This window comes from Cheilinus undulatus, linkage group 16, assembly GCF_018320785.1.
Source record: "Cheilinus undulatus linkage group 16, ASM1832078v1, whole genome shotgun sequence".
In the NCBI taxonomy this organism is placed as follows: domain Eukaryota; kingdom Metazoa; phylum Chordata; class Actinopteri; order Labriformes; family Labridae; genus Cheilinus; species Cheilinus undulatus.
In genome coordinates, this window is record NC_054880.1 from 4,628,233 (window position 1) to 4,648,458 (window position 20,226).

Sequence of the window (20,226 nt, forward strand, 5' to 3'; positions counted from 1 at the left end):
CATTACTCCAGTGTTGCTCTCTCTGCATTGGCTTCCTGTCCACCACAGGATTGAATTTAAGATTCTTCTATTAGCTTACAAAGCTCTTCATGGTTTTGCACCAACATATTTATGTGAACTGCTTCATGTTCACATCCCAGTCAGAGCTCTGAGGTCTGCCAATCAGTTGCTCATGGATGTGCCCAAAACAAGACTAAAAACAAGGGGAGACCGAGCTTTTGCAGTAGCTGCCCCAAAATTGTGGGAGAGCTTAACCTTTCATGTAAGATCTGCTCAAACTCTACAACATTTTAAATCATTGTTAAAAACTCATCTATTCTCCTTGGATTTCAGTTCAGGATGAGAATATTTTATCCCAACAGATTTTAGATGTTACTTTTACTTTTACTATTACTTCATAATGTTCTATTTTTATTAATTTTACTATTTAATAGTAATGTATTCTTGTTTTATATTTTGCTTTTATACTGTAAAGCACTTTGGTCAACCGTGGTTGTTTTAAATGTGCTATATAAATAAAGTTGAATTGAACTGAATTTTTAGTTTGTCAAGGCCCCTCCCCACCCCCTACATCTCATTTTATCAATCAAACTTTTTTTCATCTAGAGACAAGTCTTTATCTCAACATTTCACAAAAACAGAAGGTGTTGACTGTGCTGTTTTAACCACTGATTCTTTCATTGTACTTTGTAAGTTTCCTCACTGGTCAGAGAGGAAAGCAGAAACAATGACATCAGGGGATCATTCACAAATAATCAAAGCTATTTTACTAATAGTTTCAGTTGATGAAATTAACACTAGTATAGTAATAAATGTGTCACACTTCAGAAAAACTTTCACTGCAGCCACAGATTCTGGAGCCTCTCCACTCTTTGCTAATTATCAGCGCTAGATTCATGGTGTTCGCTGTTTCACCCACTAAAAAGACAAAAAAAACTGTTATATTATAGCCTAACATTTATTACAGTAAACCTTATCACCTACCAGTAGGGGCCAAGTTCTGCATCGTGGCACTGATTTCAGTAACTAGGTAGAAGTTCTTCTTTTTGAAGTGGCTGCCATTTTAATAAGCTTTATAAATGGCTAAAGTCACACCCTTGACTTAGGCCATTATTCTAAAGGGGTAGGATCACATGATCTGATCAACTGAGGATGTTGGTGATTTTACCAGAGATGGCCAGCATCATGAAGAGCTGACTGAAGCAAAGAAAAATAAGAATAACCTTTGTCAAAAAAATGTCACAATTCATTAATTTAGAAAGATGACCAGATGTGAAATGTTACAGTATTTTTATTTATCATGTTGTTAGAAAGTTTATTAAATATATCTGATTAATAAAACTAACTTTTATAGCTGTTATTTGAGATATCAGACTGTCATTGTGTGATTGAGTTTCATTCAAAAAGTGAAACTAGAATGTTGTTGTACACATCTGAACAGAACCACCAGTTAACATTCTATTCTGCTCTCATCTATTCTTGTGTGCAGAAAACTATGAACAACCATAAATCCTCTATTAAAGACCAGTTAGCACCAGAGGTTGTGACTCGGAAGAATAAGGTCCGACTGGCGTCATAATTAGAGTTCACTCATCATAAAAAAAAAACCCTCTCACACATTTAATCATCAAACAACAGTCAGCAACGATTTCTGCAGACCTGGGAACAAAGCAATATTGTTATCTGGAGCTAGCCAAAGCTAACAATGTGCTACATGTAGCTGTGAAAGTTAGCTAAAGGCTCAGCTCTCAGAAACATTTACTGGAAACAAGTTTAGAGAAGAAGAAAGAAAACAAACCTGAAAGAGCCTGAAAGCCGGACATTTGACAAACATCCAAGAGTCGAAGAAGGACGAGAAAAGTCCACTCTGAACGCTCCTACAGAACACTGGATTATCCAAACACGGCAACAATTCTCGGTAGAACGAAACCTTCACGGCCCGGAAACAAAAAGCTCAATCAGGCACATACTTCCGGCCTTCAGAATAAAGCTTCGAAAACGGAACATATGGCAGGATTCAGGTCAGCCTACATTTACAAAAGAAACATCAGATAGTTCATATTTTGATTTCATAATGTTGGCACTTAAACTAAAGACTTTACTTGGACAATATTTTTATTCGGATGTTGTCAAATCTCATATTGAATTTAGAAAAATGTTTCTGATAACATGAATAGTTGATGTGGTTTTTTAAAAAGGTAGATTGACCCATTTGTTTGACCACCTGTCAAAAGAAAAAGTCAACATGAATACTTTAGAATTCTTTTCAAAAATTGTCAGAACTAAAAATGTTACTAAAAAGGGCTAAATCTTCTATAAAAAGCATTGTATAAGTAAATCACATACAGTGCATAACAAATTTATTAGACCACCACCCAAAGTAAGGTCTATGCGACAGCTGCATCATAAAGTGCTTTAATGCGGACTCTTTCATTTTCAGTCAGCTCTCCACGTTTTACCATTTTGAACAGGAATGAGGGATTTCAAACTGAATTCACCAAAATTTGAGCCAGCTCACTGGGCTTCCCTGAGAAGTCAGAAATTAATCAAGCATAACATTCAACTACTAAAACTCATTTTCCTCTTCAGGAATGCAAGTAAATAACTATAATTTGCCATATTAATCAAGAAATATTAATGTGCTTTACTATTTTTTCAATTTTTTTGTAAATCAGTAAATTTGAAAATTCGTGGATAACAATAATAATTATTATATTTTAGCATTAAAAATATCATTTCAGTTAAAGAGCTTCTACATATTGGTGTATTAACCATTGCAGAAACATAAAAAATGATTTTGGTAATTACCAATGCTGTTATTTAGGGCAACTGTGGCATAAACCTTACTTTGGGTGGTGGTATAATAAATTTGTTAAGCACTGTATAATTCTTGTTAGTCTTGTTGTTTAGACATAGAGACAAAGGCTGAAGTGACGCTCTGTACCAGCTCCTAAGAAATTGCCTCCAGGAAGAGAAACATGCCACACATGGTTAAACAGATCCACCTCTCCCTCTTGATTTGAGAGTGATTGATGCAATTCATTTAAGAAATAAGACTGAGAAATTATGTTTCACTTTTAATTCTGAGATTACAACACTTACTACTTTTAACACATAATTCAAAGCTACTGGCATTTAGGAAACATTACACTCATCTTGGTTCAACAATAGCTTTTGTTTAGTCTGACCAAAAAGGGGAGAGCTTGATCTATGAATCATATCTGAATTTATAAATGTTTTTTAAAATATTTTCTAAATGTTCTTTGTCTTTTGGCTGAAAGTGTCAAAACTTATATAATTTTGTTGTTGTAACATAAGGGATTCATTTGATCATCAAATTTGTGGAAAAACTATTTGACACTGTAGGTTCTGGGATTTTCACATCTCTGATGCTAGGCAAAAGTTGGTCTGGTGATGTTAATGCTGAGAGAGAAACAAAAATGAGATTTTGAGAACAGAAGGTGTCTTGTTTGAAGTCTGGGTGTTCAGGATGAGGTTATAAAAAGGATTGAAAAGACTTCAGGCTGCTGTGACCACGCCATAAAATTACAGAAACAACTAGAAAAATACGCTGGAGCTAAAAAAAAAAAAAAAAAAAAGCTGAAGAAGATTCACAGTGACCAAAAGCTTGGACAGCTTATGGACTAACTCAATCTTCTTAGTAGTGTTTGACTCTTAATAACTAAAATTCTAACCTTGCAAAGCAGATGGATACGCCTGTTTCCTTGTGTTTCACTGGCAAATCCATCTTGCAAAGCTCCCATCTGGGGCCTGGTTAGAAAGTGACAGGACCAATCAGCGACGAGGGGCAGTACTTTCAGGCACGGCAGAGTTGTGATGTAAACAAGCAGCAGCAAGAGCTGGTGCAGTTATGGAGGAAGAGATTAGCGTGGATGCTGCTAAAGCACCAGTTTTATCAGAACTTGACAACATTTCTTTGTTAAGAGAAGAACAAAGAACAGCAGCGAGTTGCTTTCTTTTCAAAAACAACAAAAGTCGAGTACTAACATGTCTGTAGCTGCCATGTTTCACATTATTCCTTAGCTGCGCAAGCACACCTTGATAGCGGCTATGTCATGTGTTTTGTTGCTCTGATTGGCCCGTAGAGTGTGACAAACAGAACATTCATCCAATTACACTCTGAGTTTTTTCAAAGCCTCTGCCTTTTCTCAAACATTTCCTATTGAAGCTTTCCCATGCATGTCAGGCATGTCAGGTTACTAAAACTCTACATTAACAATGAGTAATGATTATATAAGGATAAAAGGAATAGCATAAGCGGGTGTACAATACCATATGACTATCTTATCAAAATGCATGCTATACAAATAAACTGGGATAAAAAGGTGATAAAAACATAGAAAGTATTTTGAACTGTGACATTATGGCATTAAGAAGTTGCCAGTGTAAAAAGGTGTGAAGACAAGAACAAACAGTAGACGTCACTGTTCATCCACGGAAGATTTTGATTCACAGTTGAAACTTTGTATCTTAGCTTTTACAAGGATTATCAGAGAAAGAAATCTGTTATGCTCCATTTTCTATATCTCATCCAAATATGTCCAAAATGTCTTAATGAAAAAAATATGTTTACAGCAGCGATGAGATCTTTAGTCTAAACTCTTCCAGTCAAGCAGGACATGTACTCAGGTATTTCTGAGCAACATCTGGTTCTTGTTGGTGTGTCCAGAGAGAGAATGCATTAACAGTTCAATGGAAAACCTTGAAAGTTTACAATCTAGGGGTCAAAGGTGAGTTGTAGTGATGGTTTGAGAACTTTTGACTTCTTTAGTCATAATTCATTTTTTTGTAAATTTCTCACCACACTGAGGGTGACTGAAGGGGTTTTCTCTGTTATGATTTTCCTTATGTTTGGTTAAAAGAAATTGACGGGTGAATCTTTTGCCACACACAGAGCACACAAATGGTTTCTCTCCTGTGTGAATTCTCATGTGAGCAGTTAAACTTCCATTTTGAGTAAAACTCTGACCACACACAGAGCAGACAAATGGTTTCTCTCCTGTGTGACTTCTCATGTGAACAGTTAAAGCTCTTTTTTGAGTAAAACTCTGACCACACACAGAGCAGACAAATGGTTTTTCTCCTGTGTGAATTCTCATGTGATCAGTTAAAGTTCCTTTTTGGGTAAAGCTATGACAACACACAGAGCAGACAAATGGTTTCTCTCCAGTGTGAATTCTCATGTGACGAGTTAAACCTTCCTTTTGGGTAAATCTCTCACTACAACTAGAGCAGCGAAAAGGTTTCTCTCCTGTGTGAATTCTCATGTGATCAGTTAGAGTTCCTTTTTTAGTAAATCTCTGCCCACAATAAGAGCAGACAAATGGTTTCTCCCTTGTGTGAATTCTTAAGTGAACAGTTAAACCTCCTTTTCTGGTAAATCTCTGACCGCAAAAAGAGCAAACAAATGGTTTTTCTCCTGTGTGAATTCTCATGTGAGCGATCATACTTCCTTTTTGGGTAAATCTCTGACCACACACAGAGCAGCACCAAGGTTTGTTTTTAGTATGAACAACCATGCCTCTAATCATACCCATTTTACCCTTAAATCTATTTCCACACTCTGAGTAGATATACAATTTCTTTTGAATCTTTGCTCTCCTTTTTGTGCTTTCCCTGACTGAATTTAAACCTGACTGGTCTTCTGTCATCTCTGTCCAATCAGCGCTGTCATCAGTCTCTGGATCAGAAGAGTCTTCAGTCTTGACCTCAGAATGTTGTTGTAAATCTCTCTCTGGATCAAAGTACCTGGCTGACTCTTTGGTTTGTTTTTGAGGATGCTGTGAAAACTGAGGTTCCTCTTCATCATCTTCTTCCTTCACAGGGACAGGAACAAAAGTGAACCTGATGATGTCATCTTCAAGCCTCTGAATTTGCTCTCTCTCTTGATTGCTCCACAGTTTCTCAGATTCATCTTTAATTTTCAGATGCTCACTCCTCTCCTGCTGCTCAGGGCATGCCGCTTCTTTATTCACTGACAGCTGATGGACCTCATCAGGAAAAACTAAAATACAGAAACACATCATAAGACAAACTGATTTTATTTTAACACAAAACATCTTAAAGTAATGAATGATATTTTAGCTTGTGCATCTCATTATATCAATAAAAAAAGGTTTTCCATCTAAAGACAAGTCTTTATTTCAACAGTTCACAGAAACTACTGGTTTTGGCTGTGCTGTTTTGATCACTGCATCGTTCATTGTACTTTGGAAGTTTCCTCACTGGTCAGAGAGGAAAGCAGAAAGCTTTGGGCCAAATCTCAAAATGATCAAAACTACCAGACATGGAAGAGGAAACGCCGATAGAAATTAAAATATGTGACAAGAATTAAAGAGTAGGAATTTAATGAATCGCTGACGTCTACAAAATTTGGTGACATCTGTCAACAGTGGATTTTATTTATGATCATTCATTGATATGCTCAATTCTGAACATGTTCATTGCATTGTTTTCCAGTGCAGAGATGTGAGCCATCTCACCTCCTTACAATCATTGGGCACTTATGTGTTTTACAGTCTATGCAGTTTTTCTGCTCCTTTTTATGATTTTAAAAAAAGAGGTTGTGTAGGAGATTAACAAAGTTTTGACACATATAGGCTATTCTCTTCTGTTAAAGGTAACAGGAGAGGTTCATATTTAACATCAGACATCTACCTCTCTACATTAACAAGAGGGATGCTCCACTTTCTCTCTTCTTCTCTGTCTGATCAGCTGCAGATACACAACTGAATTACATGACCTCGATGGGTAATACAGGAACAGGGGAGATGTTTCACTAGTTTATTAGTCAGGGACAGCTGCTACAGTGCTAAAAATGTTAATAAACATGAGGGAAAAAGCACATTTTTGTTGTCTATTGTAAACTGGTTAACAGTCTGTGTAGAACACATGAAGCAAACATCACTGGCAGAACACGATGTGCACAACACTGCATTTTTATATGACCTTTAGAAATAAAAATCCACTTTGTATTTCATTGCTGCAGCCATGCAGCATGCTTATGTTCTCTTTAGAGATGTCTGTAAATTTAAGTGTGTGGCAGACTTTGCTTATCACATGTGAATGGACCACACTGATGTCAGAGTGTAATTCACAATTTATCAGAGCAATTTTAGTCATAGTTTCAGTCGATTAAATTAATGCTAGTATGGTCACAAATGTGTCATATGTCAGACAAACATTCATTGCACCCACAGATTTTGGAACCTCTTCACTCATTGCTAATCATCAGTAAGTGCTAGCTTCATGGTGTTAGCTATGTCACCGACTAACAAGACAAATAACTGCAATAATTATCGCCTGACATTTATAATAGTAAACCTCATCACTTCCAGTAGGGGGCAAGTTCTGCACCATGGCATTTACTTCACTAGCTAGGTAGAAATTATTTCTTTCTGATGAGACTGCCATTTAAATAATCTTTTAAAACGGCTGAAGTCACATTCTTGACTTAGGCTGTTAAACTAAAGGGGGTAGGATCACATGATCTGATCATCTGAGGATGTTGGTAATTTTACCAGACGTGGCCAGCATCACGAAGAGCTGACTGTAGCAAAGGGAAAAAAATATGCAAAATTTTAGAGTGCTTATACTTAGAATTTTGTTAGAATGTTTGAAAATATCTGTTAAAAGAACGGAATTTTCTAACAATTATTTGTGATATCAGTCTGTCATTGTGTGATTGAGTTTCATTCAGGCAGTGAAAATAAAATGTTGTTGTACACATGTGAACAGAACCACCAGTTAACATTCTATTCTGCTCTCATCTAATCTTGTGTGCAGAAAACTATGCACATCCATAAATCCTCAAGTAAAAACCAGTTAGCACCAGAGGTTGTGGTCCAGACGAATAAAGTCTGACTGGCGTCATAATTGGAGTTCACTCATCATAAAAAATCCTCTCACACATTTAATCATCAAACAACAATCAGCAACGATTTCTGCTGACCTGGGAACAAAGTAATATTGTTATCTGGCGCTAGCCAAAGCTAACAATGTGCTGCATGTAGCTGTAAAAGTCAGCTAAAGGCTCAGCTCTCAGAAACATTTACTGGAAACAAGTTTAGAGAAGAAGAAAGAAAACAAACCTGAAAGAGCCTGAAACCCGGACATTTGACAAACATCCAAGAGTCGAAGAAGGACGAGAAAAGTCCACTCTAAACGCTCCTACAGAACACTGGATCATCCAAACACGCCAACGGTGATCGTCGGGAAAAGTTTTCATGACCCGGAAACAAAAAATCTTAAAATCTTAAAAGGATCAGACACACACTTCCGGCCTTCAGAATAAAGCTTCGAATATCCTGCCCTGAGACTGAAACATATTGCAGAATTCAGACCAGCCGATGTTTGCAAAATATTAGATTGTCCATATCTTCAGTTTATAATGCTGGAACTAAACCAAAATATTTTACTAAGTCATGATTTTATATTCTGATGTTGTCATACCTCTAGGAAAATGTTTCAAAATACATTTAGGTTATATTCACAAGTTTCAAACATGCATGGTTTATATGGCTTTAAAATATTAAACAAAAAAAATATACATTTTTCGACCACCTGTCATAAGAAAAAGTAAACATGAATAAACTCGAGTTCTTCTCAAAAATTTTCCAAACTAAGAATGTTACTGTTATGTCTCGGGGCTGAAACTTCCAATAAAAAGGAATTTATAACAAAAACACTTATCTTTCTTGTTGTTTAGACACAGAGACAAAGACTGAAGTGACGCTCTGTACCAGCTCCTAACAAATTGTCTCCAGGAAGAGGAAACATGCCACACATGATTAAACAGATCCACCTCTCGCTCTTGATTTGAGAGTGATTGATGCTATTCATTTAACAGAGACTGGGAATTTATGTTTGACTTTTAATTCTAAGATTACAACACTTACTACTTTTACAACATAATTCAAAGCTACTGACATTAAGAAAACATTACACTCATCTTGGTTTTAACAGTAGTTTGGACATGGTGAAAAACATGAGGAAACGAAAAGAAAAAGCTAAAGGCCAAAAATGAAATGCCAACTAATAGCAAAAGGAAACTACACAAGAAGAGAGAGAGAGTAACATGTTGGAAGAAAAGACAGCGTTAAGAGAGCACATAAGAGTGAGTGTGCTTGAAAGCACCACTTCTTAATGCAGGGAGAGAGGAAGGTTTTTTCCGCTCCTCCCAAGGACTGAAATAATAGTGTGTTCAATCTCACCCTTGTTGTGGCAAGAAATAATACATTAAAAGACGAGTCAGTCAGGAGTCAGGAGTTGAATGCAGTCTTGCCGATACATTAATTTAAAACAGAACAATGGTACACGAGTGAGACCCCACCATTGTAAAGGAGGTGATGGTTGCTCAATACCACTCTTGTGACCTCAGTGATGTATGAATTGAATATTTTGGTTGAATATATCTGCAGACTCCACAGGTTGTCCGGTCAGAACAGGAATATGAGGAAATGACTCCAGTCACACACTCTCTCTCTTTGAGTTGCCACTCATCTATTGTTGTTATATCAGATGAAGCCAGGGGATGGTGTACATTGATGTTTGTTTGTGGATTTGGTTTCTACAAATAAAGAATAAAATAATAAAAGCAGATCAAATCTTAAGTTTGTGATTAAATGATAAATACTGCATCCTGTTTCTCACATATTAAATTACAGAACAACAAATGAACAGCATGATGACTCTAAGATACAGAAGTGAGCCTCTAAACTTTAAGGGAGAGTCATCAATCTACTAATGAGAATGAGGGGAATCTTGAGAAAGATAAGGCATTACTTTGTATGAAAACAATACATAAGGGTTAAGAAACAAGCTAAGAACTGGCATAAGTCAGTCACAGAGCAGCAGAATCCAGACAGCTGTCTGTGTGCACGCTATATACAACGTAAGGAAAAATAACAGGGTGAACAGCAGCATTACAGCAGAAAAGACAAGCTTAACAGAACAAGAGACATTTAATTGCATTCTCATGGACGCACAGAATTAATGAACAACAAACAGTCCTGAGAATGAGGGGAAACTTGAAGCTGCCTGCTCTGCTCTGATACTCCACAGAGGATGATTGATTGATTGGCACCAACACAAGTGTCAGAGGTCAGTGATTGGTCCAGAAAGGGGGTGATTGGCACGGGCTGTTCACATGCACAAGAATGATGACTGACTAAGGCGCAGTCTGTATGAACAGGTATGGCAGGAACCCCCTCCCTTTACAGAAACCATAGGGAGTAATCAGGAATGGAAACCTGGGTCATCACTAGAAGATAATCCTGCTGATACTGTTTCATTATTTTTCACGTTTCACGAGCGGCTGGGTGATTCTCATGAACATGGTACAACTTATAGAAAAAATCAGAGACCTTTGTGTACAAAATGTTTTGTGCTTATTATGTCATCAAGAATCTAATTGTACTAATTAAGATAAAACTATCATTCATGTGCACATTTTTTATGCAATTTTAGGGCCATGATGAGGAAATAAATTCATTACCGTAACAGAAATTTGATTAGCTTACCTACTTCATCTTCATGAGAATCCCTCGCTTGAATGGTTTTTCTTTGGTATGAATTAGCATATGTCTGGTCAAACTTGCTCGTTGGGTAAATCTTTTGCAACACACAGAGCAGACAAAGGGTTTCTCACCTGCGTGAATTCTCATGTGAACAGTTAAATTTCCTTTCAGGGTAAATCTCTGACCACACTCAGTGCAGGGGAAGGCTTTTTCTTCACTATGAACTACCATGTGTGCAGTCAAACCTACTTTATTGGTAAATCTTTTGCCACACAGAGAGCAAGCAAATGGTTTCTCTCCTGTGTGAATTCTCATGTGTCTCATCATACTGCCTTTACGGTTAAATTTCCTACCACACTGAGTGCAGGGGAAGGCATTTTCTTCAGTATGAACTACCATGTGTGAAGTCAAATGCCCGTTACAGTTAAATCTTTTACCACACACAGAGCAGACAAAAGGTTTGACTCCTTTGTGAGATTTCATGTGTCTCATCATACTGTCTCTACGGTTAAATTTCTTACCACACTCAGTGCAGGGGAAGGGTTTTTCTTTGGTATGACCTACCATGTGTGTGGTCAAACGTTCTTTACAGTTAAATCTTTTGCCACAAACAGAGCAGACAAATGGTTTCTCTCCTGTGTGAATTCTCATGTGAATATTCAAATTTGTTTTGTGGGTAAATCTCTGACCACACTCAGAGCAGACAAATGGTTTTTCACCTGTGTGAATTCTCATATGAGAGGTCACATTTCTTTTTCTTGTAAATCTCTGACCACACTCAGTGCAGGGGAAGGGTTTTTCTTTGGTATAAAAAACCATGCGTCTAATCACACCCAATTCACCCTTACATCTTTTTCCACACTCTGAGTAGATGTACAGTTTCTTTTGAATCTTTGCTCCTGTTGTTGTGCTTTCCCTGACTGACTTTAAACCTGACTGGTGTTCTGTCATCTCCCTCCAATCAGCGCTGTCATCAGTCTCTGGATCAGAAGAGTCTTCGGTCTTGATCTCAGAATGTTGTTGTAAATCTCTCTCTGGATCAAAGTACCTGGCTGACTCTTCGGTTTGTTTTTCATAATGCTGTAAAGACTGAGGTTCCTCATCATCATCTTCACTCTTCACAGGGACAGGAACAAAAGTGAACTTGGTGACGTCATCTTCTAGCATGTGAATTTGCTCGTTCTCTTGATTGCGCCACAGTTCCTCAGGTTCATCTACAGTTTTCAGATGCTCACTCTTCTCCTGCTGCTCAGGGCATGCCGCTTCTTTATTCACTGACAGCTGATGGACCTCATCAGGAAAAACTAAAATACAGAAACACATTGTAAGAAAAACTGATTTTATTTTACCACAAAACGTCTCAAAGTAACAAATGATATTTTAGTTTGTCAGACCCCTCCCCACCCCTTACATCTCATTATATCAATCTATTTTTTTTTTTTTTATTTAGAGACAAATCTTTATCGCAACAGTTCACAACACAGCTGGTCTTTACTGTGCTGTTTTGACCACTGATTCTTTCATTGTGTTCTGTTAGTTTCCTCACTGGTCAGAAGGGAAAGCAGAAAGCTTTGGGCCACATCTCAAAATGATCAAAACTACCGGAGATAGAGGAGGAGACACTGATAGAAATGAAAATACTGTACGTGACAAGAATTAAAGAGTAGGAATGTAATGAATCGCTGATGTTCACAAAATTTGGTGACATCTGTCCACAATGGGTTTTATTTATCATCATTCATTGGATATGCTATTCAATTCTGAACATGTTCTCAGCATATTTTCCAGTGCAGAGATTGAGGAGGAGTGAGCCATCCCACCTTACAATTGCTCATGTTACATTGCTCAGAGATGCATGAAAATAAGCGACTGTGACGCTGCACTGAAAGTAAACTCATCATCACAGGGAAGGCCAACACAACATAGTTGTGTCCAAAAAGGTATACACTCATGAGCAGTAACGGTCATGGCTGTTAAAAAAAAAGTGTTTGACTTCTGCCGCAGAGTTCTGATGAAAGTCTGGAAGCCAAGCAGAGACTTGTCTCCTGCAACACCAAAATAAACTTTGGAGCTAACCCCACTGTTTGGACTCAGCAACACAACAAAAGTCCTGTTGTTGTTTTTGCTCAAGTGCTTTTATTTTGAATACCCACATTAGGAAATGTAGTGCTCATAGTTATCTAAATGCTATCTAACTGAATGTAAAGCCAGCACAACATGATAAAACGTTTACACCAATGTGTCACACTTCGGAAAAACATTCACTGCAGCCACAGATTCTAGAGCCTCTCCACTCTTTGCTAATTATAAGTAACTGCTAGCTTCATGGTGTTCGCTATGTCACTGACTAAAAAGACAAAAAATGCAATAATTATAGCCTAACATTTATTATAGTAAACTGTATAACTTCCCAGTAGGGACTGGGTCCTGCACCATGGTATTATGGTCAGTAACTAGGTAGAATTTCTGTTGTTTTGAAGCGGCTGCCATATTAACAAGCTTTTAAAGTGGCCACTCTTGACTTAGGCCATTATACTAAAGGGGTAGGATCACATGATCTGTTCAACTGAGGATGTTGGTGATTTTTCCAGAGGTGGCCAGGTGTCAAAAAAATGACATAGGTCATTCATCTTTAAAGTTGACCAGATGTCAAATGCTATAGTATTTTGATATATCATATTAATAAACAAACCGTTTTAATAGAACTGACTTTTCTAGCTATTATGTGTGATATCAGACTGTCATTGTGTGATTGAGTTTCATTCAGGCAGGGAAAATAAAATGTTGTTGTACACATGTGAACAGAGCCACCAGTTAACATTCTATTCTGCTCTCATCTAATCTTGTGTGCAGAAAACTATGAACAACCATAAATCCTCAAGTAAAGACCAGTTAGCAGCAGAGGTTGTGGTCCAGACAAATAAGGTCCGACTGGCATCATTTAGAGTTCACCCTTCATAAAATAAATCCTCTCACACATTTAATCATCGAACAACAGTCAGCAACGATTTCTGCTGACCTGGGAACAAAGCAATATTGTTATCTGGCGCTAGCCAAAGCTAACAATGTGCTGCATGTAGCTGTAAAAGTCAGCTAAAGGCTCAGCTCTCAGAAACATTTACTGGAAACAAGTTTAGAGAAGAAGAAAGAAAACAAACCTGAAAGAGCCTGAAACCCGGACATTTGACAAACATCCAAGAGTCGAGGAAGGACGAGAAAAGTCCACTCTGAACGCTCCTACAGAACACTGGATCATCCAAACACGCCAACGGTGATCGTCGGTAAAAGTCTTGATGACCCGGAAACAAAGACGCGACCTCAGGCCCACACTTCCGGATTTTCTGAATAAAGCTTCGAATATCCTGCCCTGAGACCGAAACACATGGCAGAATTCAAATCAGCCGATATTGACAAGAACCATCAGATTGTTTATATCTTGAGTTCATAATGCTGGCACTAAAACTAAAGATTTTACTTAGTCTTGTTTTTATATTCTGATGTTGTCATACCACTAGAAAAACGTTTCAAAATACATTTAGGTTATATTCACAAGTTTCACACAACATGCATGGTTTATATGGCTCTAAAATAGTAATTAAAAAAAATATATATTTGACCACCTGTCATAGGAACAAGTCAACATGAATTAACGAAGGCTTGGAATTTATGTTTGACTAATTCTGAGATTACAACACTTACTACTTTGAATTACCAGATAATTCAAAGATTCTGACATTCAGAAAACATAACAATAATACAACAATAGCTCTCTTGTACACTTCCACCAAAAGGGTAGAGCTTGATTTGTCAATGATATCTGCATTTAAAAATATTTTTAAAATACTGTTCTAAAAGTTCTCTGCTTTTGGCCGACAATTTCAAAGGTTATATAATTTCATTGTTGTAACATGAGGGATTCATTTGCTCATCAAATTTGTGGAAGATTTTTTTGTTTGTTTTTTTGACACTGTAGGCTCTGGTAATTTGATGACTGATATAAAGCAGAAGTTGGTCTGGTGTTGGTCTGATGTAAAGGCTGACAGAAAATAAAGACATTTTGTGAACTGAAGGTGTCTGTTTATGATGACAATGCAGGTTTAAATGGAGATTAAATTCCACTGTGTGAATGTTATAAAAAAGGAATTAAAAGACTTTGGGCTGATGTGACGAAGCCGAAATATTACAAAAACAACTAGAAAAATATGCTGGAGCAAAATAAAGTAAAAGAAGATTCACAGAGACCAAAAACTTGAAACAGAGCAATGATACACAAGTGAGACCCCACCACTCTAAAGGAGGGAATGGTTGCTCAATACCACTCTTGTGACCTCAGTGATGAATGAATTGTAAATTTTGGTTTAATATATCTGCAGAGCCACAGGTTGTCCAGTCAGAACAGGAATATGAGGAAATGACTCCAGTCACACACTCTCTTTGAGTTGCCACTCATTTACAGTTGTTAAATCAGATGAAGCCAGAGGATGGTGTACATTGATGTTTGTTTGTGGATTTGGTTTCTACAAATAAAGAATAAAATAATAAAAGCAGATCAAATCTTAAGTTTGTGCATGAATGATAAATACTGCATCCTGTTTCTCACATATGAAATTACTGAACAACAAATAAACAACATGATGACTCTAAGATACAGAAATGAGTCTCAAAACTTTAAGGGAGTGTCATCAATCTACTAATGAGAATGAGGGGAAACTTAAGAAAGGTAAGGCATTACTTTGTACAAAAACGATATAAGGGTTAAGAAACAAGCTAAGAACTAGCATAAGTCAGTCACAGAGCAGCAGAATCCAGACAGCTGTCTGTGTGCGTGCTATATACAACTTAAGGAAAGATAACAAGGCAAACAGCAGCATTACAGTAGAAAAGATAAGCGTAACAGAACAAGAGGCATTTACTTGTGTTCTCATGGACGCACAGAATAAATGAACAACAAACAGTCCTGAGAATGAGGGGAAACTTGAAGCTGCCTGCTCTGCTCTGATACTCCACACTGAGGATGATTGATTGATTGGCACCGACACAAGTGTCAGAGGTCAGTGATTGGTCCAGAAAGGGGGTGATTGGCAGAATGATGACTGACTAAGGCAGTCTGTCCTGGAGAAGCTGAAAGTGGGTGACCCTTTGTACAACCATAACACTGTAGCATCAAATTGCATGCTTCACAATTAAACAGGGACAAGAATGTGATTTAAACATATAAAGTATTTTGGACTGTAACATTATGGCATTAAGAGGTTGCTCATGTGTAAATGTGTGATAACAAAGATCTGACAGTGGATGGCACTGTTGGTCCATGGGAGATTTTGATTAAAAGTTGAAAAATTATGTTTACAGCAGTTATGAGATTGTTTGTCCAAACTCTTCCGGTCAAGCCGCACATGTACTCAGGAATTTATGAGCTGCATCTGGTTCTTGCTGTGTGTCCAGAGAGAGAAGGCATTAACTCCATAATTTATTAAAAAAAAAAAAAAAAAAAAACACCATAAATACTGTTTTCCTACCAAATAAAGAATTTAGACTCATAATAGACATAGTGTATTTTCAAATAAAAGTTAAAGGGATACTTCAACATTTTGGCAAATTCGTCCATTGCCATCATTCCTATAGTCTTGGTAATAGGTTTGTTTCCTTTAGTTGTTGGTGCAAGCTGTTTCTAGATATGGGAGGACCATTAAACCAGCTACACAGCTAACCCTATGTTCGCAGACGGAATTTTTTGCTTTCCCTCATCAAACTCATCAAATACACAATCCAACAACTCCAAATGCTCTCCCGGACAAGTTGTGTCCTGCACATTCACCACGCTATGAAATAATTATGGAACATTACGAAACGGAGATGTTTTAAAGTTAAATGCAACACCAGAACTACACTCCAGACATGGCTGCTGCACTGTGTCACTCCGCCTAGTGGTTTACTCAAGAAATAATTCTGAGTATTTGCTTCATGCGTCGTAATGTTACATAATTATACGTTATTATTTCATAGCATGGTGAATCCCCCCAGATCTATAAACAGCGTGCACCGACAACTAAAGGAAACAAACCTATTACTAAGACTATAGGAATGATGGCAATGGACGAATTTTCCAAAATGCTGAAGTATCCCTTGAAATATTTTCACTTTTCATGATTATGTCCAAAAAATCATCACAGACATAGCTTACTTCATCTTCATGAGAATCACACGCCTGAAGGGTTTTTCTTTGGTATGAATTAGCATATGTCTGGTCAAACTTGCTTGTTGGGTAAATCTTTTGCAACACACAGAGCAGACAAAGGGTTTCTCACCTGCGTGAATTCTCATGTGAACAGTTAAATTTCCTTTCAGGTTAAATCTCTGACCACACTCAGTGCAGGGGAAGGGTTTTTCTTCAGTATGAACTACCATGTGTGCGGTCAAACCTACTTTATTGGTAAATCTTTTGCCACACAGAGAGCAAGCAAATGGTTTCTCTCCCGTGTGAATTCTCATGTGAACAGTTAAATTTCCTCTACGGTTAAATTTCTTACCACACTCAGTGCAGGCGAAGGCTTTTTCTCCAGTATGAACTGCCATGTGTGAAGTCAAATGTCCTTCACAGTTAAATCGTTTACCACACACAGAGCAGACAAAAGGTTTTACTCCTTTGTGAGATCTCAGATGTCTCATCATAATGTCTCTACGGGAAAATCTCTTACCACACTCAGTGCAGGGGAAGGGTTTTTCTCCTGTATGAACTATCATGTGTGAAGTCAAATGCCAGTTTAAGTTAAATCTTTTGCCACAAACAGAGCAGACAAATGGTTTCTGTCCTGTGTGAATTCTCATGTGAACATTTAAACCTCCTTTTAATGTAAATCTCTGACCACACTCAGAGCAGACAAAAGGTTTTACTCCTTTGTGAGATCTTATGTGTCTCGTCATACTGTCTTTACGGTTAAATTTCTTACCACACTCAGTGCATGGGAAGGCTTTTTCTTCAGTATGAACTATCATGTGTGAAGTCAAATTCCCGTTACAGTTAAATCTTTTGTCACAAACAGAGCAAACAAATGGTTTCTCACCTGTGTGAACTCTCATGTGATCAGTTAAATTTCCTTTTTGGGTAAATCTCCAACCACACTCAGAGCAGCTGAAGGGTTTTTCTGTGGTATGAACAACCATGCGTCTAATCACACCCATTTCACCCTTCAATCTTTCTCCACACTCTGAGTAGATATACAATTTTTTTGGAATCTTTGCTCCCGGTTTTGTGCTTTCCTCATCTGACTTTAAACCTGACTGGTGTTCTGTCATCTCCCTCCAATCAGCGCTGTCATCAGTCTCTGGATCAGAAGAGTCTTCAGTCTTGACCTCAGAATGTTGTTGTAAATCTCTCTCTGGATCAAAGTACCTGGCTGACTCTTTGGATTGGTTTTGATAATGCTGTGAAGACTGAGGTTCCTCTTCATCATTTTCACTCTTCACAGGGACAGGAACAAAAGTGAACTTGATGATGTCATCTTCTAGCCTGTGAATTTGTTCGTTCTCTTGATTGCTCCACAGTTCCTCAGGTTCATCTTTAATTTTCAGATGCTCACTCCTGTCCTGCTGCTCAGGGCATGCCGCCTCTTTATTCGCTGACAGCTGATGGACCTCATCAGGAAAAACTAAAATACAGAAACACATCATGAGAAAAACTGGTTTTATTTTAACACAAAACATCTTAAAGTAATGAATATTTTAGTTTGTCAAGGCACCTCCCCACCCCTCACATCTCATTATATCAATCAATTTTTTTTCATCTAGAGATAAGTATTTATCTTAACAGTTCATAAAACAGCTGGTCTTTACAGTGCTGTTTTGACCACTGAGTCTTTCATTGTACTTCGGAAGTTTCCACACTGGTCAGAGAGGAAAGCAGACAGCTTTGGTCCCAATCTCAAAATGATCAAAACTACTAGAGATAGAGGAGGAGACATTGATAGAAATGAAAATATGTGACAAGAATTAAAGAGTAGGAATGCAATGAATTGCTGATGTTGTGAACAAAATTTGGTGACATCTCTCAACAATGGATTTAATTTACGATTACTCACGGGATATACTTTACAATTCTGAACATTTTCACTGCATTTTTTTTCCAGTGCAGAGATTGATGAGGGGTGAGCCATCTCACCTCCTTACAATTGTTGCTAAGAGTTGCATGAAAATAAGCGACCGTGACGCCACACTAAACAAAACTCATAATCACAGTGAAGGCTAATGCAACATCATCGTGCCCCAAAAGGTATAAACTCATGAGCATTAACGGTCATGGCTGTTAATGAAAGTCTTAAACTTCTGCTGCAGAGTTCTGATGAAAGTCTGGAAGCAAAGCAGAGACTTGTCTGCTGCAACACCAAAACAAACTGTGGAGCTAACCCCACTGTTTTGACTCAGTGACACAACAAAAGTTGTTGTTTTTACTCAAGTGCTTTCACTGTGAACGCCCACATCAGGAAATGCAGTGCTTACAGTAAACATTATATTCATTGATGCTAAACCTTATCATCTACCAGTAGGAACCGAGTCCTGCACCATGGTATTAACTTCAGTCAATAGGTAGAATTTCTTCTTTTTGAAGCGGCTGCCATTTTAAAAAGCTTTATCAACGGCCAAAGTCACACTCTTACATACAGTTAACATTCTATTCTGCTCTGATCTAATCTTGTGTGCAGAAAACTATGAACAACCATAAATCCTCAATTAAAGACCAGTTAGCAGCAGAGGTTGTGGCTCAGACGAATAAGGTCTGACTGGCGTCATTATTAGAGTTCACTCATCATAAAAATCCTCTCGCACATTTAATCATCGAACAACAGTCAGCAACGATTTCTGCAGACCTGGGAACAAAGCAATGTTGTTATCTGGAGCTAGCCAAAGCTAACAATGTGCTGCATGTAGCTGTAAAAGTTAGCTAAAGGCTCAGCTCTCAGAAACATTTACTGAAAACAAGTTTAGAGAAGAAGAAAGAAAACAAACCTGAAAGAGCCTGAAACCCGGACATTTGACAACCATCCAAGAGTCGAAGGAGGACGAGAAAAGTCCACTCTGAACGCTCCTACAGAACCTGGATCATCCAAACACGCCAACGGGGATCGGCGGGAAAAGTCTTGATGACCCGGAGAGAAAAATCTCCATCAGACACACACTTCCGGATTTCAGAATAAAGCTTCGAATATCCTGCCCTGAGACCGGGAGACATGGCAGGATTTAGATGAGCCGATATTTACAAAAGAATCATCAGCTTGTCCATATCTTGAGTTCATAATGCTGGCACTAAAATTGAAGGTTTTACTTAGTCTTGATGTATACATTTAGGTTATATTCACAAGTTTCTCACAACGTGCATGGTTTATATGGCTCTTAAAATATATATATTTATTAGACCACAAGTCATAGGAACAAGTAAGCATGTTTCTCACTTGAATTCTTTTCAATGATGTTGCAAACTAAATATGATATTATCTTTGTGGGGCTAAATCTTCTATAAACAAGGACTTTAGAAGAAAATCACTCTCTATTCTTGTTGTTCAGACACAGAGACAAAGACTGAAGTGATGCTCTGTACAAGCACCTAAGAAATTGTCTCCAGGTAGAGGAAACATGCCACACATGGTTAAACAGATTCACCTCTCCCTCTTGATTTGAGAGTGATTGATGCAAC

At 37.7% G+C, this 20,226-nt stretch overlaps 3 protein-coding genes across 4 annotated transcripts in view; all 3 read right to left on the bottom strand.

The window, feature by feature from the left end:
- Positions 1-3,987: 3,987 nt before the first annotated feature.
- Positions 3,988-8,241, bottom strand: LOC121523849 (oocyte zinc finger protein XlCOF6.1-like). The gene is made up of 2 exons (XM_041808906.1): positions 8,112-8,241; positions 3,988-6,025 (listed from the first exon to the last, which is right to left on the bottom strand). The coding sequence occupies exons 1-2, from the start codon at positions 8,134-8,136 to the stop codon at positions 4,800-4,802; spliced, it is 1,251 nt and encodes a 416-aa protein (XP_041664840.1). The 5' UTR covers positions 8,137-8,241; the 3' UTR covers positions 3,988-4,799.
- A 736-nt stretch (positions 8,242-8,977) lies between these two features.
- The window catches only part of LOC121523793 (gastrula zinc finger protein XlCGF57.1-like), a 33,165-nt gene continuing 21,916 nt past the window's right edge, over positions 8,978-20,226 (bottom strand). Inside the window, exons 1-3 of one of the 2 annotated variants that reach the window (XM_041808841.1) lie at positions 17,603-17,688; positions 13,697-13,905; positions 8,978-11,842 (exon numbers count right to left, since the gene is read on the bottom strand). In XM_041808841.1, the coding sequence (XP_041664775.1) occupies positions 10,542-11,842; positions 13,697-13,721 (1,326 nt within the window). In that variant the 5' untranslated portion in view covers positions 13,722-13,905; positions 17,603-17,688 and the 3' untranslated portion in view covers positions 8,978-10,541. Of the gene's footprint in view, positions 11,843-13,696; positions 13,906-17,602; positions 17,689-20,226 lie in introns of those variants that run through there. The other variant, XM_041808842.1, reaches the window with a different exon arrangement.
- LOC121523808 (gastrula zinc finger protein XlCGF57.1-like) lies at positions 16,434-19,672 on the bottom strand. Its single transcript, XM_041808860.1, has 2 exons — positions 19,542-19,672; positions 16,434-18,187 (listed from the first exon to the last, which is right to left on the bottom strand). Exons 1-2 carry the CDS (start codon positions 19,564-19,566, stop codon positions 16,719-16,721), a joined length of 1,494 nt encoding a protein of 497 aa, XP_041664794.1. The 5' UTR covers positions 19,567-19,672; the 3' UTR covers positions 16,434-16,718.